This window comes from Rhamphochromis sp. 'chilingali' (genome assembly GCF_963969265.1).
Source record: "Rhamphochromis sp. 'chilingali' genome assembly, chromosome: 3".
NCBI classification, from domain to species: domain Eukaryota; kingdom Metazoa; phylum Chordata; class Actinopteri; order Cichliformes; family Cichlidae; genus Rhamphochromis; species Rhamphochromis sp. 'chilingali'.
The window spans coordinates 29483233-29504995 of NC_137931.1; the positions used below are offsets into that span (position 1 = coordinate 29483233).

The 21763-nt window shown below is 41.8% G+C and overlaps 1 protein-coding gene across 1 annotated transcript in view; it reads right to left on the reverse strand.

The window, feature by feature from the left end:
- The window catches only part of LOC308394518 (protein NLRC3-like), a gene marked incomplete at its 5' end in the record, with an annotated part of 36539 nt that continues 14776 nt past the window's right edge, over window positions 1–21763 (reverse strand). Inside the window, 6 exons of the mRNA XM_080878874.1 lie at window positions 1–1078; window positions 1243–1289; window positions 4191–4364; window positions 9156–9329; window positions 19613–21410; window positions 21542–21746. Of these exons, the coding sequence (XP_080735000.1) occupies window positions 558–1078; window positions 1243–1289; window positions 4191–4364; window positions 9156–9329; window positions 19613–21410; window positions 21542–21746 (2919 nt within the window). The 3' untranslated portion in view covers window positions 1–557. The remainder of the gene's footprint in view (window positions 1079–1242; window positions 1290–4190; window positions 4365–9155; window positions 9330–19612; window positions 21411–21541; window positions 21747–21763) is intronic.

Below are 21763 nucleotides of genomic sequence, written 5' to 3' on the forward strand. Positions count from 1 at the left end.
TCAGAGAAACACAACATACTGATATTGACTGTGAAGCTTTGAGTGGGAAAAAACGTGGATCCTGGGATAATCATAGTTCCATCTTTAAAGGACTGAAGAGGAAGAAGTTTACAAGAAATCATTTAGAAACGTCATCAACTCATTGAATCCATGAATCATGGCTCAAGAGTTGGGAGTTTGCCTTGTAATCGGAAGGTTGCCGGTTCGAGCCCCGGCTTGGACAGTCTTGGCCGTTGTGTCCTTGGACAAGACACTTCACCCATTGCCTACTGGTGGTGGTCAGAGGGCCTGGTGGTGCCAGTGTCCGGCAGCCTCGCCTCTGTCAGTGCGTCCCAGGGTGGCTGTGGCTACAGTGTAGCTTGCCATCACCAGTGTGTGAATGGGTGGATGACTGGATGTGTAAAGCGCTTTGGGGTCCTTAGGGACTAGTAAAGCCCTATACAAATACAGGCCATTTACCATTTTTTCTGGGTGAAAGAAACAGACATGTACAGACTGAATAATCAGTTCAACAGTCAGAGTGTTTCTCTAACAAGAGGACACTCTTTACTCTCAACTCAGCACAGACACACTGAGGCACAAGGAAAGAAATAAAATGCAGGATAAAGAGTTTCAGTGAATGTGGTGTTGAAGGTGTGGAGGTGGATCAGAGTGTCAGAGGAGACTCTGTAGAAGGACAGAGTGCCAGCAGGACAGTCCACATACACTGCTACTCTGTTAGAGACAGAGGAGGAGATGGATGTTCGACTGTTAGCGTGACAGACAGAATCAGGACCATTATCAGTGCAGTTCAGACTCCAAGACTGATCATTGTATCCAAACACACAGTCATAACTGTCTCCTTTCCTTCTGATTCTTCTGTAACTCACTGACATGTCAACTCTTCCACTCCACTTGACCTCCCAGTAACAGCAACCAGTCAGTTCATTACTACACAGCAGCTGAGGCCAAACATCAAATCTGTCTGGATGATCAGGATATGACTGAACCTTCTCCACATGTTTCACTGTCGTGTAGTTGTCAGACAGTTGGAGATTTGTGTGTACTGTGTTTGTATCGATTGTGAGTTGACAGGAATCTGATGGAGAGAACAAACACAATCCAGCTGCAGTTATTGATCCATCATCTGTTCATTGACTGACACTTTGATCATGAGTCCTGACATCAGAGATGTGAATGAGTGATGTGACATTTTGAAGAGGTTGAATGTGTTTTCATATTTCACATTAAAAACACACTTACACTTCTTCAGCCCTGGTGTCAACCATTGGACTCCAGCAGGCTCCACCCTGAAAGGAGGAGGGGGGTCAGACCAGTACAATCTCTTTCAGCATGCACACATGGGCTGTATCCCAATTCAGGGTCTGCAGCCTTAAAGGCTGCATTTTAAGGCCGATTACGTCACAGCGACGCGATGAAGGCTGTCCCAATTTGAAGGCTGCTCGAAATGCGGTTCTCAAATGCGTCCTTCATTTCCCTGAATTTTAAGGATGTGGCGGTATAGACTTCCTGGCCCAACATATCCCAGAATGCATAGCGCGGCGGTGGGTGTGGATAATTTTGGCGAAAAAAAACGGCGGATGAGGGGCGCCCGAAGAGTAAACTTTAAGTAAGTACTGAATATTATGTCACTTATTTATGTGGAAATGTTTAATAACGAAGAACATTAAAACATTACTGTTGGCCACATGTCAGCAAAGTTATGTGACATTAGTGACGTTTGTGCTAACTTGGTTTTAAAGCCTTTACTTTAAAATATACGCCGTTCAATAGCTAACCTTAATATTACAGAGAATGATCAAAGCTCATGTAGAAACAAACAAACAAATGAACAAAAGATTTTCTCCTTCATTTCTGTCAAACAATGCTGTATGAAACGTTTCCAGCTGTTAGTATCATGGTTGCTAGGCAACCTGGGCAGTGCGACGGAGGCTAGACCGTCCCATTTCGCAAGCCTCGCACTTCCGGCCTTAGCGGTCATTGAGTATGCGGCCCTTGTGGACCGTTAAGGCTGCGTACTTTAAGGCTGCAGACCCTGAATTGTGATACAGCCATGGACATTACATTGCTCCCTGTTAGTAGACCTCTCTGCATTAAATCATCACAATTAATCACTCGCTCTAGGGTCTACTTTACAATATAAAGCACCTTGAGGCAACTATTGCTGTTATTTAGCACTTTATAAATAAAACTGAATTGAAATTTGAATTGAATACACTTATTGTTAGACACTGATAAAGGAACAGTCCAACATTTTCACACTAGACTTGAATCCATACATTGATCAAGTTGCTGATGATTTGGACTGATCCTGGATCTTTCTGGTTTTTTGCAGCTACTCTTTTGTTTTATTTTTTCCTGGGTCACAGTCTATTCCATCCCTCCCATTCACTTCTACAAATATTTTCCCTTTTCTCTGGGTCTGCATTTCCTTTTGTGTTCTTTGCCCCTGTACTGATTCTGTCATGCCCTCATCTGGAAATATGTTGCAAAAAAAAGCTTAAAAATTGTTTCAGACATTTTATAGTTAAGTGCAAGACCAACTCAAAACAGACCATCAAAGATTCAACCATGTTACAGTTATTCAACCTTGTTGCAGTAAAAAATGCAACAGAATTGATGATTGATGATGGTTAGTAACAGCAGTAACTCTATATTTTGCTAACACAGTAATGCCACATTGCAATTAGGGCATGAAAAGAATGTAATATTTTAAGAATTATTGCTTATTTTTCCTATACAATTGTACACTTGTGGAGGTACGCAATAACGACCGGAGAGGTTTCAGTGTCTCACTCCAACTTTATTAACTGACTCTGAACAACCTCACACACAGTAAGCGCCAAAATCTCCACCCCAGGACTTCCCTTCAACTTGGGTGTGAGTGGAGCCACCTGGTGGTCCACCACACACTATCCTTTATGCAAATAACAGAGCTCAAGTACTGATCCTGACAAGTTTCATCTGGTTTTAAAAAACTTAAAATAGGACAGTTGACATGTTGTGTGCTGTGTGCAGCAGGCAGGAAAGAGGGACCCTCATGCAGACTTGTGGAGACGAAACGTAAACTCAAAGAACTCAGCTTTATTACTGGCATAAATCAAAACAGAAAACTAAAGTGATAAGGCTAGGAACAGAGCTTGGAACAGAACACACAGGCGAGTATGAGGGTATGACGCAACGATGAGCAGGGGAAGACGCAGACACCAAATACAAGAGGTGAACAGTACCAAGAGGAAGCAGCTGGGAGACATGGCTGACACGAATTACACAGATGAGACGGGGGGAGGGCAAAACAAGAAGCACAAGACAAAAGCAGGCTTGACACAGAGAAATAGACATAACAGGTTTGACACCAAGCACCCAACATACGGAGATAAAACTGAACAGACTTAATCTTCTCTAGGGTTAAGACACCAGGCGTACAGGAAGGCACAGAAACAGAAGAGAGACCACAGAGACAAGAGTGACAAGGAAGACACAGAACAGGAATGAGCATGGAATCAAAACCTAAGAGCTAAACTCTGAACAAGAATAAAACCGAAACACCAGATAGTAATAACCAAAACAGCAATACTAGACAATCAGAACAAAAACCATAATACAGACTAACAGCAGAACTCAAAACACGAGGACCAATAGCTTAAATAGAATTGCATTGGAGATCGTGTGGAACTATTGGAATTTCAGAGATAAGTTGTACAATTCTTTTAGAAGTAAATGTATTAGTATTTAAAGTAGGTATGTAAATTAACACATTAATGCTAAATGTTTCGTAGTAATTCGAATATCTTTATATATATTTCTTATATTTGATATTCAGCTAAACTGTGCAAACAGTCATGAGGGACATGTAAATATGCTTGCATGAGATGGAAATAAAGCATTTTGTGATTATTTACACATTATTTTTTATTTATTTGAAATAATCCAAAAAGTCAATAAATGGCAACAAAAAACAGTTATTATTGTTCCCGGACAAACTCCTAGAGTTCCACAACATAAATATCTCATTATCATTAAACTAGACTAGTGTTTCTGTTGTGATCAAAGAGCAAACTTTGTAACATTTGTAACACACATGTCAAAAAGGAACTGAGTGAACAGAGAAAACATTTCAGAATCAGATTACTCTATCATTCCCTGAGGAAAGTATATTCTTACTTCTCTATCAGACATTTTCTCCATACCTGAGTGTGTCCAGTCTCCAGCATGGATCCTTCAGTCCAACCAAAAGGAGATTTATCCCTGAGGCTCCTGGGTGGTTGTAGCTCATGTCCAGCTCTCTCAGATGGGAGGGATTAGAGCTCAGAGCTGAGGCCAGAGAAGTACAGCCTTTCTCTGTGATCAGACACCCTGATAGACTGCAGACAGAACAATTGATATGTGAACACTTTTTTGGTCCTGTGTTATTGCTCCTTGCTTTTTTTTTTTTTTTTTTTAAGATTAATTGCCATGCATTTAGTTAATTTTACATTTTTTTATAGCAACAACAATTTAGAACACATAATATAAGTTGTGTCAACTTTTATTATTGATAATGAGGTACTATAAGTTTTTTTTGTTTGTTTGTTTTTTTCTTTGCCTATTGTATTTGCTAGTTTTTGTCAGTATGCAAATGTATACTTATAGTACATGAAGCCTGCAGTCAGCTGAGACTAAAATGCTTCTCCCACTGAAAACACTACATCCAGATTAACAGAATCAACCTTCTGGAACTTCAGTCCTGCTGTTTCTTTAAAAGGGACCTCTGGCTAATACGACGGGTTCGGTGTTTATTGTCTTGTCTGGGTGAACTTTGCTAGAGACAGAGAGCGGCGTTGAAAGGCTGCTCCAACGGAACTTATTGTTTCGTAGGAAAACACGAACACAGTGTACAGTCGAGTCTTAATAGCTTACAACTGGGCTCGTCAGGCACTCTTTTTGGCTGCAGTGGTTGCTATTATTATATTTACATTCTTCCATCTCGTACTTTTCCACTTTCCTTTTTCTCTCTCCCTCGCTCACAGACACATCACAGGTATGGCAGTCCATTCTCCCTGCAGCACGGACTACACTGCCCATGAGGCTACATTCTTTAGGGCTATGCCTGTAGCACTCTGCCTATTGCCTTCATATTAATTAATTTTTGAATAATAATTTTTAAAAATATTTCTTCACGTCATTATGTGGGCAGCAAGCAGGGATGACATGGGCCATGAGATTGATACACAGGCATTAGAGCCTCTTAACACGTGTTTTGTTTGGGTTTCCACCGGCGTGGAATTACCAGAAATAGAGAGGGCATAGCCTAACATATCAAACAGGAAAATACTGCCGCATAATCCATTTATTTCAACAAAGTAACTGTATTCTGAATACCACCTTTTTAAACTGTAACTGTAACGGAATACAGTTACTCATTTTTTAAATTTTAAATACGCAACACCAGTGCATGTATTCCGTTACTCCCCAACACTGGACCTTATTTTAAACATCTGTAAATGGGATCCTCAGGAGCCACTCATCCAGTTTGGAGGTCCCTGCCCCGACTGCTCCGATTACTACAGAAACCACTTTTGCCTTCATCTTCCATATCTTTGTGAGTTCCTCTCTCATTCCATGGTATTTCTCAAGCTTCTTATATTCCTTCTTCCTGATATTGCTATAATCAGAATCAGAATCAGAATCGTGTTTATTGGCCAAGTATATGTGCAGACACATACAGGGAATTTGGTTCCGGTAGATGGTGGCTCTCAAGCACAGCAATGTAAATCTCACACACACACACACACACACACACACACACACACACACACACACACACACACACACACACACACACACACACACACACACACACACACACACACACACACACACACACGTGTCTATATATACATATTACATACATATTACACATACATACTGTACACAAAGCTGTGTAAACCAACTATAAATAACGAATCTAAACTTATATACATAAAATACAGCAATGAATGAGGTGGAATGAATACTACAAAATGTACATAAGGTGCAGCTGCAGTCTGGCAGTGGGAGCAGTGTGACAGGTCAACTGTTAAGAAGGGAGATGGCGAGGGGAAAGAAACTGTTCCTGTGTCGGGTGGTCCTGGTCTGCAGGCTTCTGTACCGTCTGCCAGAGGGCAGCAGATCAAAAAGTCTGTGTGCTGGGTGTGAGGGGTCTGTGTTGATTTTCCCTGCCCGTTTCCTGGTTCTTGAGAGGTACAGATCCTGGATGGAGGGCAGGGGGGTGCCGATGATCTTTCTGCTGCCCGTACAGTCCGCTGCAGTCTGCTCCTGTCCTGTTTAGTGGCTGCTCCTTACCAGACTGTGATGGAGGAGCACAGGACAGACTCAATGACCGCAGTGTAGAACTGGATCAGCAGCTCCTGTGGAAGACTGTACTTCCCCAGTTGTCTCAGGAAGTACATCCTCTGCTGGGTCTTTTTGAGGATGGAGTTGATGTTGGTCTCCCACTTCAGGTCCTGGGAGATGGTTGTACCCAGGAACTTGAAGGTCTTCACAGTTGACACAGGGCTGTCTGATATGGTGAGGGGGGGCAGAGTTGAGGGATGTCTCTTGAAGTCCACTGTCATCTCTACAGTCTTAAGAGTGTTCAGCTCCAGATTGTGCTGACTGCACCAGAGTACCAGCCGCTCAACTTCTTGCCGGTATGCAGACTCATCACCATCTTGAATGAGGCCAATGACAGTGGTGTCATCTGCAAACTTTAGGAGTTTGACAGCCGAGTTCTTGGTGGTGCAGTCGTTAGTGTAGAGGGAGAACAGTAGTGGTGAGAGGACACATCCTTGAGGGGCACCAATACTGAGGGACTGGGTTTCAGAGGTGATCTCCCCCAGCCTCACTTGTTGCTTTCTGTCTGTCAGGAAGCTGGTGATCCACTGACAGGTAGCTGGTGACACGCTGAGCTGGGAGAGTTTGGAGGAAAGAAGTTCAGGCACAATGGTGTTAAAAGCCGAACTAAAGTCCACAAACAGGACCCTGGCATAAGTTCCCGGGCGGTCAAGGTGTTGCAGGATGTAATGCAGCCCCATGTTCACTGCATCATCCACCGACCTGTTTGCCCGGTAGGCAAACTGCAGAGGGTCCAGCTGGTGGCCTGTAATGTCTTTCAGATGGGCTAACACCAGTCGTTCGAAGGATTTCATGACCACAGAAGTCAAGGCGACAGGTCTGTAGTCATTCAGTCCTGTGATGGTGGGTTTCTTGGGAACAGGGATGATGGTGGAGCGTTTGAAGCAGGAGGGAACTTCACACAGCTCCAGGGATCTGTTGAAGATGCGAGTAAAGATGGGAGCCAGCTGTTCAGCACAGGTTTTGAGGCAGGAGGGTGAGACGCCGTCTGGTCCGGGGGCTTTATAACTTTATATAGCTACGACTAGGGCCATCTTCCTCTGCTTGGTTTAGCTCCTCCTTTAGCCATTTCATTATCTGCTCACTGGTAGAGCATACGTATTAATTGCCCAGATCTTGTACTTCCCATTCGGCTGACTCCTCAGAACTTGTCTTATTATCTGGGTGGTTGTGGCTTTCCTAGAAGACTCATTTACCTGTGGGATTCCCAGGTACTAGAAACTGTCCTTAGTGTCTGAATTGCTGCTTTCTGATAGTCCAATTCCCTCTGTTCTGACTACCCCCCTTCTCTTTGTTACTGTCAGAGTACATCTCCAGTCCAAATGATTTTCAGATGTCAATGCTGTGCATCCTAGTGGTGTGGATCAGTGAATCAATGTATCATTCACTTCATGGCGTACAACTTGATATCATCCATGTAACACACCTAGCTAAGGATTGCTCCATTCCATTGTTCGTATCTGTAGCTAGAGTAGTTAATGATCTGGTTGAGGGGGTTCAGGCCTATTCATTGCAGCAGTAAGGACAGAACATCCCCTTGTAAATCCTGCACATGCTGGTATATTGTGTGATAAGAGCCGTTTAACCGGCCATTGTAAGGTTGATGAAGAGTATGTTTATTACAGGACAAGCACTGTGGAATTCCCAGTACCAGTGTGGTCATGGGTTTTTGACTGTCCTGCTGAGTGTTTCAAGTCTCAACCACTGAATACAATCCAGATTACAACACAGACTGGACATGTGTACCTAGTCAAATAATCACATACACTATAAACCTACACTGGAGATTTTTATATATTGGAATCCCCATGTTAATCATTTAACCTATATATTCAAACTGTATATGACCCATCACCTCAGGTCAAATATCATGCACATTTATATTGAAACTTCATACCACTTGTACACTCGCCAGCAGTTTTTTCTGTCTTTTTGTGTCTCTGCTGTTTGTACTTAAAGGCTCAACACCCCAGGGTTTGCTTTGCTTCTTTGCTGTATGTTTTCTTGCTGTTCTGTGTATTGTGATGCGCTTTTTTGTTGTTCATATAACTCTATTTAATAAATTGTGTTTATTAACACCGGAGGAGGAGGCTTGAGGAGATTTCCTCATTGTTCCTGTCTCCCCTATTCCATCCCCTATCTGGATGACAGAGATGAGAGAAGTAGGAACGGACAGAACAAGAGGGAGAAAAAGAGACAGAGAGGAAGGCAACATGACAGCCTTTGTGCATAATAACGTCAATAAAGTGTCATGCATTGTGCAATGCTAAAAAAACATTCCTTAGAAATATGTATGGCAAAATTATGTCCCATTTCTGTGAGAATAGTCTTACCTTCCTTTGGCCTGTGTACTTTCTTTGGTTTTTCTTTGTTCTACACAAGACCTATAAATATTTATTTATTTCCATTTTCAATTTTGTTTTAAGAATTGGAATTTTAGGTCATTTTTTCATTTCCTGCAGTCTTCTGAATTATGTATTCTATATCTACAATTCATAACAATAAAAGGGAATTAATATATCTCAAATACAAAATAGCCCTGAACTCAGCCCAGCCAACTATTAGTCAGCTATCAAATGTGTATGAAGTCACTTGTTATTATGAAATATAAAACATACAAACAAACAGAAAATCTGAATATTAAAAAAAATCTACAGTAATGGAGAGCATAACACCACAGGAAAAAGTTAAATGTAATTTGGTGATTCTGTGAGGGTTAGCTGTTTAAGTATTAACACAATTCAATTTGTTATGATCAGCAAAAATACCAGATTCCTGACCTTAGAGATTCCAGTTTACAATGTGGATCTTTCAGTCCTTCAGAGAAAAGCTTCGCTCCTAAATCCTGCAGGTCGTTGTTACTTAGGTCCAGCTCTCTGAGACTAGAGGACTGGAAGTTGAGAACAGAGGACAGTGCTGCACAGCTTCTTCCTGAGAGATTACAGCCATCCAGTCTGAAAAGCAATATTTGTGATAAGAGTAAATTACTGTAGACGTAGACAAAAGAAGAGAAAAAAGAAATTTCTATACCCACTTCACGGTTAAAAAAAAAAACAACTAAAATTTGAGTTGGAGCAAAAATGAAATATTTTAAATTTCCTTTGTGAAAAAACAATTAAATCACTCTGTCTAAATACTCCTTTTGGCATAGTCAAAAGGCACTATTTGTCACTTTCCAATAGAATGCAATAGAAAAATAAAAACTCCTGGAAGTTTGCGTGATATTCTTGCAAAAGCATTTAAAATAAAAACCATAAACAAGCAAACAAACAAACAAAGGAACAAATAAATACATATAACACTTACATAAGTATTTACAACCATGAAACTAAAAATTGAGCTCAGGTGTATTCTGTTTCCATTGATACAGTTATCTGTCAGATATATCTAAAAGTTGAATAGAGTCCACCTGTTGATTGGGTATGATTCATAAAGGCACTTGCTGGTCTATAAAAGGTCCCATAGGTGACAGTGTGCATTTCAGAGCAAAAACAGGGAGGTAACCAAAAATCCAGTGTTGACTCTAACAAAGTAGAAGAGCGGAGAATGTTCTAGAATGACAAACATTCATACAGTAATCCACCACTCTGTCTTTATGGTAGTTGCCAGATTAAAGCACTCCTCAGTTAAAAAGACTATGATATGCAACCAAATTTGTGATTCGTAATTATCTTTGCTAATTCTGTTTTGTTCTGTATTAATCAAAGCCATATAAATTCGTTTGTCCAGCAAAGAGCCTCATGAACCTTTCAAATAGCTATAATCATGACAGAGAATAGTTTCAGCAAGCAACAACAGCAAGCCTCACTTTAGAGCATGTCCATTGCAATTGTGAATTCATAAACTAAGTCATCTGTAAACTTTTGGAAACTTAAAAATAAAATCTTTTTGATTTAACTTGAAGCTTTTTTTACCTTATGGAAAGAATCCATTTTAAGTTTTTTCTATTTGCACATTATTTCTTTTGTTTAAAGAATACTAGCATTTCAGTTTGTATTAAATCATATTTTGATTTATATTATTTTTATTTTGATAGTCCTATTAGGTAATGTTCAAAATAAATTATTATTTTAAAATTCATATGTTTCCTGGGCTATTGTTTTAATTTTCTGTGGTACAAGACAACAGAGAAATATTCACAGGTGGGCAGACTTGAGCAGGTGAGATACTGGAGCCTAGAAATGGAGGCTTGCCCACAGGAATTAATTAATTTGAAAAAAATAACGCGTTAAAAAAATTAACGCATTTAATCGCACTTAGCATTCCAAGCAAAGAGGAACTTTTGGCAATGCATGATTTCTTAGTATACCGATTATACTGATACGGCTACAAAAATGGAAGAATCTGAAGAAAGTGCATTGATCGGAGGCTAATTTAATTTCAAAAGACTACCAGACGGAAGCCTTGATAAAAGTGTGGTGTTGTGCAAACTGTGCAAAAAGGAGTTTGCATACCACGGAAGCACTTCAACCTTATGGTACCATCTAATGCAAAACATGTTGCAGAGCTGTTAGCACTAGCAGTCCGAGTACCAACAAAACGTGTTGGCAGCCCAAACTTGAGGACTGGCTTCAGGACCAAAATTAGTAAGTCAACATTGGACAAAATTACAAATTCTTTTGCAAAATGGATTGCTCTGGACTGTAGACCACTATCAGTTGTAGAAGATAGGGGGTTAGAAAATGTGCTACAGTTAGTGTCATATGATCCAACTTTCCAACTACCGTGTCAAAAGCTTTATGACACTGAAAAGTAAACAAAATTGGATGTATTACAGACAGCCCTGCTAATATATAGGAAGTACACTAGGAGCAAACAAGACTGGGGCAACAGAAAGAGCCAGGATGTTTCCACACGGTGGAATTCAACGTTGGGTATGGTTTCTCGTCTACTAAGGAATCAAGAGACTGTTTTTACTGCTTTAGAAAAACAAAAGCACAAGCTACAGTTGTTGCCAAAAGTTTTGAGAATTACATAAATATTGGAAATTGGAAAAACTGCTGTTTAAGTTTTTATAATAGCAATTTGCATATACTCCAGAATGTTATGAAGAGTGATCAGATGAATTGCATAGTCCTTCTTTGCCATGAAAATTAACTTAATCCCAAAAAAACTTTTCCACTGCATTTCATTGCTGTCACTCAAGGACCTGCTGAGATCATTTCAGTAATCGTCTTGTTAACTCAGGTGAGAATGTTGACGAGCACAAGGCTGGAGATCATTATGTCAGGCTGATTGGGTTAGAATGGCAGACCTAACATGTTAAAAGGAGGGTGATGCTTGAAATCATTGTTCTTCCATTGTTAACCATGGTGACCTGCAAAGAAACGTGTGCAGCCATCATTGCGTTGCATAAAAATGGCTTCACAGGCAAGGATATTGTGGCTACTAAGATTGCACCTAAATCAACAATTTATAGGATTATCAAGAACTTCATGGAAAGAGGTTCAATTCTTGTTAAGAAGGCTTCAGGGCATCCAAGAAAGTCCTAAAGAGGATTCAGCTGCGGGATCGGAGTGCTCAGGAATGGCAGCAGGCAGGTGTGAGCCCATCCGCACGCACAGTGAGGCAAAGACTTTTGGAAGATGGCCTGGTGTCAAGAAGGGCAGCAAAGAAGCCACTTCTCTCCAAAAAAACAACAACAGGGACAGATTGATCTTCTGCAGAAAGTATGGTGAATGGACTGCTGAGGACTGGAGCAAAGTCATATTCTCCGATGAAGCTTCTTTCCAATTGTTTGGGGCATCTGGAAAAAGGCTTGTCCAGAGAAGAAAAGGTGAGCGCTACCATCAGTCCTGTGTCATGCCAACAGTAAAGCATCCTGAGACTATTCATGTGTGGGGTTGCTTCTCATCCAAAGGAGTGGGCTCACTCACAGTTTTGCCCCAAAACACAGCCATGAATAACTAATGTTACCAAAACACCCTCCAACAGCAACTTCTTCCAACAATCCAACAACAGTTTGGTGAAGAACAATGCATTTTTCAGCACAATGGAGCACCGTGCCATAAGACAAAAGTGATAACTAAGTGGCTCAGGGAACAAAACGTTGAAATTTTGGGTCCATGGTCTGGAAACTCCCCAGATCTTAATCCCATTGAGAATTTGTGGTCAATCCTCAATCCTGGGTGGACAAACAAAAACCCACCAATTCTGACAAACTCTAAGAAGTGATTATGACAGAATGGGTTGCTATCAGTCAGGATTTGGCCCAGAAGTTGATTGAGACCTGAAAAAGAAGGGCCAACACTGCAAATACTGACTCTTTGCATAAATATCATGTAATTGTTGATAAAAGCCTTTGAAACGTATGAAGTGCTTGTAATTATATTTCAGTATATCACAGAAACAACTGAAACAAAGCTCTAAAAGCAGTTTAGCAGCAAACTTTGTGAAAATTAATATTTGTGTCATTCTCAAATCTTTTGGCCACGACTGTAGTCATTTTAACTCCATCAGAGCTGGTAAAACTCCAAAAGCTGGCGACTGTCCTTAATCTTTTTAGGGACAGGAACCAGGCAGGACATCTTCCAGAGTGATGGGACTCTCTGCATTACCAGACTCGTGTTGAAGATCCGATGTAGAACTCCAGACAGCTGGGAAGCACAGCACCTGAGGGCCCTGGGCCCTGGGCTTTGCTGGAGTGGAGTCTGCCCAATTCTCTTTTGATGTTATCTGCTGAGAGGGACAGGGTGAGACAGTCTGAGGGGGCAGGAGAGGGGGGAGGAGAAAGGAGGAGATGGGAAGAGCTGGGTGTGGAGACAGGAGACGCAGGGCAGTCAAACCGATTGAAGTGCAGATTTAGGTTGTTAGCACTTTCGACGTCCCCATCCATCCCAACACCTCTCTTTTGTCTCAGGCCAGTGATGGCCCGCATTCCATTCCACACCTCCCTGGTGTTGTTTTCCTGCAGTTTGTTTTCCAGCTTCCTTCTGTAGGACACTTTACCCTCTGCAATCTTGGCTTTCAGCTCCTTCTGCACCAGTTTCAGCTGATCTCTTTCACCGTTTCTGAAAGCTCTTTTTTTCTTGTTCAGGGTTGCTTTGATGTCTTTGGTAACTCAGAGCTTATTGTTGGGGAAGCACAGAATGTTTTTTTGGGAACCACAGTGTCCACAGAGAAGTTGATATAATCTGTAACACAGCCTGTCAGATTGTCAATATTGTCCTGATGAGAATCACAAGGAACATCCCAGTCAGTTGACTCAAAGCATCCCTGCAGGGTCTCTTTTGACTCCTTTGTCCATGTTGGAGGTACTTAGTGTTGACATCTGAATTATTCTGGAAAGATAACACTGAAGGATGGAGAGAGAGTTATGCTCCAACGATTACAAAGTTTCTCCACTACAGGGACAAATGAAAGATAATCTATACTTAGTGGAGGGAAAAATATGTTTTTATCTGTTAGCACTTTCTATTACAGCTAGGTAATAAAGGGGTAATAGTAGGGTAACAAGGGGACACAAGAGGGTTATTACTATGCAATTACCAAAGTCATAACTATGTAATATTCAAGTAATATCATGGCAGCAACAGTGGTTACAGTTGAGTAATATTAGCCTGACCCATGACTGACACCCTCATCACCACTGTGGAGTCATTCCGCTTCCTGGGTATCACCATCACCCAGGACCTCAAGTGTGACACCACTATCGTCTCCGTCATAAAGAAGGCCCAGCAGAGGATGTACTTCCTGAGGCAGCAGAAGAAAATTCAATCTGCCAACATGGATGATGATGCAGTTCTACACTACAATCATTGAGTTCATCCTCACCTCCTCCAACACCGTGTAGTATGCTGGAGTCACCATCAGGGACAAACAGAGACTGCAGCGTGTTGTGCGCTCTGCTAAGAAGGTGATTGGCCACAGACTCCCATCTCTGCAGGACCTATACACCTCCAGGACACTGGGGCGTACAGCTCACATCACAGCTGACCCTTCTCACCCTGGACAGAGTCTGTTTGACATGCCCCCCTAAGGCAGGAGGCTCCGGTCCATTTGGACCAGAACCTCTCGCCAAAAGAACAGTTTCTTCCCCTCTGCTGTTGGACTCATGAACAATAACCATAAGACTACCACAAACACATGACCGTATACTGTGTCATCTACATCTGTTCCATTTTTGCACTGATCATCACCTTCATTTATGTATATATCGATCTTCTTAGCACTTTTAATTTTTGTTTTTATATTTATTTAAGTGTTTGTCTTATAGTATCTTTTGCACTAAGTACCGCAGCAATTTCCTAATGTTGTAAACCTGCTCAACATTTGGCAATAAAACCCTTTCTCATACTGGTTGTTTTAAAAGGTTATTACCTGGTTATTAATATGCTATTAAAAAGAAACAAGCTGTTTTGAATTTTGCAGCTCTATATCCTGCTTATTACATAGAAACTACCACAGTTGTTTCCAGATAATAGTCACACACTTTTAAAGTTTGCTTTAATAGGTTATTAATGTTTTATTAAAGGGAAACAGGCAGTTTTGCATTTTGCAGCGCTCTATACTGCTTATTACCCTGAAACTACCAGAGTTATTTCCAGTTAATGGTCACATTTATTTATCCATCCATTCGCTTCCGCGAACCTGCGGGTTGCTGTCCAACCACCCAGCCCTGTGCTCCAAAGAACCCCGCTCCAGGCCGGACACAGACTTATGGATTCATCCATCCGTTCACTTCCGCTTATCCTTTTCAGGGTCGCGGGGGGCGCTGGAGCCTATCCCAGCTGTCATAGGGCGAGAGGCGGGGTACACTCTGGACAGGTCACCAGTCTGTCGCAGGGCTAACACACAGAAACAGACAACCATTCCCACTCACATTCACTCGCACATTCACACCTAGTGGCAATTTGGATTATCCAATTAACCTATCCCCACAAGCTGCATGTCTTTGGACGGTGGGAGGAAGCCGGAGTACCCGGAGGAACCCACGCAAACACGAGGAGAAGATGCAAACTCCACACAGAAAGACCACGGCCTGATGGTGGAATTGAACTCAGGACCTTCTTGCTGTGCGGCAACAGTGCTAACCACCGTGCCACCGTGCTGCCTCACATTTATTTAAGTTAGCTTAATAGGTTATTCATATGTTATTAAGCGCCCTGACCCACTGGTGTCAAGACAACCATCTCACCCTCAACGTCGCAAAGACAAAGGAGTTGATAGTGGACTTCCGGAGGTGCAGAGAAGTACACACCCCCATCACCATCAGCGGCGCTGCTGTGGAGAGAGTGAGCAGCTTCCGGTTCCTTGGCGTACATCTGGCTGAGGATCTTACGTGGTCAGTACACACAAACAAAACAGTGAAGAAGGCGCAACAGCGCCTCTTCTTTCTCAGGAGACTGAAAAGATTCGGCATGAGCCCCCGCATCCTCAGGACCTTCTATCACTGTGCCATTGAGAGCATCCTCACTGGATGCATCATCACCTGGTATGGCAACAGCACCGCCTACAACTGCAAAGCTCTCCAGCGAGTAGTGCGGTGCTCTGAACGGATAATTGGAGGTGAGCTTCCCTCCCTCCAAGACATCTACAGGAAGCGGTGCCTGAGGAAAGCGGGGAGGATCATCAAGGACTCCAGTCACCCCAGCCATAAACTGTTCAGACTACTTCCATCAGGAAGGAGGTTCTGCAGCATCCGGTCCCGTACCAGCAGACTGAGAGACAGCTTTTTCCATCAGGCCATCAGACTGCTGAACACGTCATAGACACCTCAGCTTCACTACTGGAACTTTAACATTATGCACTCCATACTGTACAGTAATGCCACTGTTTTGCACATGTCTCACTCTGTATATTTTATTTAATTTATTTTATATATTTTATTTATTGTTTACTCTATTTAATTTGTAAAATATGTGTACACACACACACACACACACACACACACACACACACACACACACACACACGTAGAAAAATATTTAGTATACACATCCAGAAATGCATATGCTATTATATATTGTACATATATTTATTAGTTTCAGATGTAGCCATTCTTGTATTTTGCTTGTTTACATTATTGTATTTTGCACAACTCTGTTGCTTGTGAAGCTCGCACACAAGAATTTCACTCACATGTGCTGTACCAATGTACCTGCACATGTGATGTGACAATAAAAGTGATTTGATTTGATTTGATAAAGAGAAAATGGAATTTTTGCATTTGGCAGCTCTGTTTCTTGTCTATTACACAGAAACTGCCGTGGGTAATTGAGGAATAATAACTTAAAAATGATTACCACATTATTATGTTCTTGATTGTGTCAGTTTAGATGAATCAACACAACCGAGTCACTCTAACTACCAGAAACCTTGAAGCACAGGCCGAGAGGGCAGTGTGGCAGCAATTATTCACACCAGCCTATTAATCAACGAAAGACCAAGACAGACTTTTAATTCATTTGAAAGCCTGATGCTTAGCCTTGTCCACCCCAGCTGTGAAACTCAGAAACCAGTCTTTCATCTATCGTCCACCTGATCCTCACACAGAGTTTCTGTCTGATTTCTCAGACTTTTTATCTGGGTTAGTGCTCAGCTCAGATAAAATAATTATTGTGGCTCATTTTAACATCCATGTAGATGTTAAAATGACAGCCTCAACATGGCATTTAATCTGTTATTAGACTCAATTAGCTTCTCTCAAAATGTAAAAGAACCCACCCACCACGTTAATCACACTCTATGGCATAGAAACTGAACATTTAACAGTGTTTCCTGAAAACCCTCTCTTGTCTGATTATTTCCTGATAACATTTACATTTTCAATAATTGATTACACAGCAGTGGAGAGTAGACTTTATCAAAGTAGATGTCTTTCTAAAAGCGCTGTAGCTAAGTTTAAGAATTTAATCCACCCATTGCTATCGTCGTCAATGCCCTGTACCAACACAGAGCAGAGCAGCTACCTGAACGCTACTCCAACAGAGGTCGATCATCTTGTTAATAATTTTACCTCCTTAATACGTACGACTCTGGATACTGTAGCCTCAAAAGGCCTCAAATGAGAAGTACCTGACTCTGTGGTATAATTCTCAAACACGTAGCCTAAAGCAGATAACTCATAAGCTGGAGAGGAAATGGCGTGTCTCAAATTTAGAAGATCATAATTTAGCCTGGAGAAACAGTTTGTTGCTTTATAAGAAAGCCCTCCGTAAAGCTAGAACGTCTTACTATTCGTCACTGATTGAAGAAAATAAGAGCAACCCCAGGTTTCTCTTCACAACCTGGGGTTGTGAAGAGAAACGCACTCTGCACTCTTCACAGGCTGACACTTTTTGTCAGCCTGGCTACAGTGCGTAGCCAGGCTGACAAAAAGTCAGAGCTCTGTTGAGCCAACCATCCCTTTAACATTAACTAGTAATGAATTCTTGAACTTCTTCACAAATAAAATTTTAATCATTAGAGAAAAAATTACCCATAATTATCTCACAGATTTAATATTATCTTCAGCTACTTTTAGTACCATTGATATTCATTTAGACTCTTTTTTTCCTATTAATCTTTCTGAGTTAACTTCAATAATTGCTTTCTCCAAACTTTCAACGTGTCTTTTAGACCCCATTCCTACAAAACTGCTCAAAGAAGTCCTGCCATTAATTAATTCTTCAATCTTCATCATGTTACACCTCGGGAGTGAGAACGGGCTGGCGAGGGCAGGCTGTATGAATTGAGAAAAGGACCCAAAACGCAGACTCCAAGGAACAGGGAACAGAACTTGAGATGTTAACAAAAGGCGAGCCGTTTAATATGGCTGGTAGAAAAGGTACAAACAAAGGGCAAGGCAAACTGAATCAAAATTAACACAAACCTAAACTGGGGAATCTAAACAAACAATAAGAAAAACCTAGACAAGAAACTTGGAAGCATGGCATGGCATGGCATAGGAAACATGGCATGGACAACAGACGACCTGACAATCACACACTGAAAACAGAGGACTTAAATACACAAGAGGTGATTAGGGGAAGTGGAGACACATGAGGAAACAGCTGACTAGGATAAACATAATGATGCACAGGCAAGAGTAAAACTAACCGCATGAGCACAGAACACAAGACCCCTTTTCAAAATAAAACAGGAAACATGCAGACTTAGACACGACAACCAGAACTTGACAACATAAGACACGGACATGAAACGCATGAAGAGCAGGGGAGATTTAACATGGTTGGAAACGGAGGGGGAAATAATAAGAACTAGAAACACTTAGGCATGATAATACAAACTTGATAACATAAGACACGCAGCATGAAACACGAAGGGTGAGGGGAAGCTTAAATACAGGGGAAGAAAACACAAGGAGTCTAATAACCAAATGAACTTAGATAACCTAATGAACAAAATAAACTCAAACTTAAAACGCTGGGTCAAAAGACCCAGGACCATGACAGAATGGGAGGGACAGCCAGCAGTTTTCAGGCCCCTCTTCTGTGGAACCAGCTTCCAGTTCGGATTCGGGACAAAGACACTATCTCCACTTTTAAGATTAGGCTTAAAACTTTGCTTTTTGCTAAAGCATATTGTTAGGGCTGGACCAGGTGACCCTTAATCCTCCCTTAGTTATGCTGCAATAGACGTAGGCTGCCGGGGATTCCCATGATGCACTGAGTTTTTCCTTTCCAGTCACCTTTCTCACTCATTATGTGTTAATAGACCTCTCTGCATTGAATTGTACCTGTTCTCAATCTCTGTCTCTCTTCCACAGCATGTCTTTATCCTGTTTTCCTTCTCTCACCCCAACCAGTCACAGCAGATGGCCGCCCCTCCCTGAGCCTGGTTCTGCCAGAGGTTTCTTCCTGTTAAAAGGGAGTTTTTCCTTCCCACTGTCGCCAAAGTGTTTGCTCATAGGGGGTCATATGATTGTTGAGTTTTTCTCTGTATGTACAGTGGCTTGCAAAAGTATTCGGCCCCCTTGAACTTTCCCACATTTTGTCACATTACAGCCAAAAACATGAATCAATTTTATTGGAATTCCACATGAAAGACCAATACAAATTCCAATAAAATTGATTCATGTTTGTGGCTGTAATGTGACAAAATGTGGAAAAGTTCAAGGGGGCCGAATACTTTTGAAAGCCACTGTATTATTGTAGGATCTACTGTACAATATAAAGTGCCTTGAGGCGACTATTGTTGTGATTCCGTGCTATATAAATAAAATAAAGTTGAATTGAATATTCTTTTGTTCAAAAAAATACTTAAAGACTAAACGCATGATCACATATTTACTTACAGGGCTTTGTCGGAGGCTTTGACCACTGGCAGCAGCCTCTGAGGAGCCTCATCTGAAGCAGAGTATTTCTTCAGGTCAAACACATCCAGATCTTTTTCTGATGACAGTAAGATGAAGACCAGAGCTGACCACTGAGCAGAGGACAGTTTAGCTGTCGAGAGACTTCTTGATTTCATGCACTTTTGGATCTCCTCCACTAGAGAATGATCATTCAGTTCATTCAAACAGTGGAACAAATTGATGCTTTTCTCTGCAGACAGATTCTCACTGATCCTCTCCTTAATATACTGGACTGTTTTCTTATTGGTCTGTGAGCTACTTCCTGTCTGTGTCAGCAGCCCTTGTAGAAGAGTCTGATTGGTCTGCAGTGAAAGACCCAGGAGGAAGCGGAGGAGCAAGTCCAGGTGTCCATTTGGACTCTGTAAGGCCTTGTCCACACCACTCTGGTGGAGATAATGGAGTTTTGGTTCATTCAATAATTTAGATTTCTTGGTGATTGTTTGTTGTTCTTCCAGCAGATTGACTGCAGAGTTGATGAAGGTCAGATGGACATGAAGAGCAGCCAGAAACTCCTGAACACTCAGATGGATGAAGCAGTACACCCTGTCCTGGTACAGTCCTCTCTCCTCTTTAAAGATCTGTGTGAACACTCCTGAGTAGACTGAGGCTGCTTTGATATCGATGCCACACTCTGTCAGGTCTGATTCATAGAAGATCAGGTTTCCTTTCTGCAGCTGATCAAAAGCCAGTTTTCCCAGAGACTCAATCATCTTTCTGCTCTCTGGAGTCCAGTGTGGATCTGTCTCAGCTCCTTCATCATACTTGACCTTCTTCACTTTGGCCTGAACCACCAGGAAGTGGATGTACATCTCAGTCAAGGTCTTGGGCAGTGTTCCTTTCTCTCTGGTTTGCAGCACATCCTCCAGAACTGTAGCAGTGATCCAGCAGAAGACTGGGATGTGACACATGATGTGGAGGCTTCGTGATGTCTTGATGTGGGAGATGATCATGTTGGCCTTCTTATCTCTGAATCTCTTCCTGAAGTACTCCTCCTTCTGTGGGTTAGTGAACCCTCGGACCTCTGTCACCATGTCAACACAGTCAGGAGGGATCTGATTGGCTGCTGCAGGTCGTGTGGTTATCCAGAGGTGGGCAGAGGGAAGCAGTTTCCCTCTGATGAGATTTATCAGCAGCACATCCACTGAGGTGGACTTTCGAGGGTCAGTCAGGATTTTAGTTTTATGGAAGTTCAGAGGAAGTCGACACTCATCCAGACCATCAAAGATGAACACAACCTGGAAGTCTTCAAAGTTGCAGATTCCTGCTTCTTTGGTTTCAGTAAAGAAGTGATGAACAAGTTCTACCAAGCTGAACTTTTCCTCTTTCAGCACATTCAGCTCTCTGAAAGTGAATGGAAATATGAACTGGATGTCCTTGTTGGCTTTGTCTTCAGCCCAGTCAAAGGTGTATTTCTGTGTTAAGAATGTTTTCCCAATGCCAGCCACTCCCTTTGTCAGGACTGTTCTGATTGGTTTATCTCTTCCAGGTGAGGCTTTAAAGATGTCTTCTTGTCCGATTGTTGTTTCTAGACTGTCTATTTTCCTGGATGCTGTCTCAATTTGTCTGACCTCATGTTCATCATTGACCTCTGCAGTCCCTCCCTCTATGATGTAGAGCTCTGTGTAGATCTGATTCAGAAGGGTTGTTTTTCCTGATTTAGCAATCCCCTCAGAGACACACTGAAACTTCTTCTTCAAGAAAGACTTAAGATTTGGTTCTAAACCTCCCATGGGAATTCCTAAAGGAACAAATGAATGAAAGTCTACATTTAGAATTTATTATGTGCACATGCATGCATTTTATTCCATCTTTGAGACACTGGTAAATGTCTCATTCATGAGGCAGCTTAAATTTTTATCTATCTCTTACTGCTCAGCAGACGGTTAGCCAGCTCCACCTGCTTCATTCTCCTCAAGAAGTCTAGTGTGATCTTCAAAAATGCCTCACTGCTGCTCCTCTTCCGCTCATCATCCTCCATCTGAGAATGATGAGCAATTGGGTAATCTGGACTCAGAACCTTCTGTATCTTCTTCAGCTCATTCTTTATGAAAATGATGATGTTGTCCTCCAGCAGCTGGAACAGAATACTTT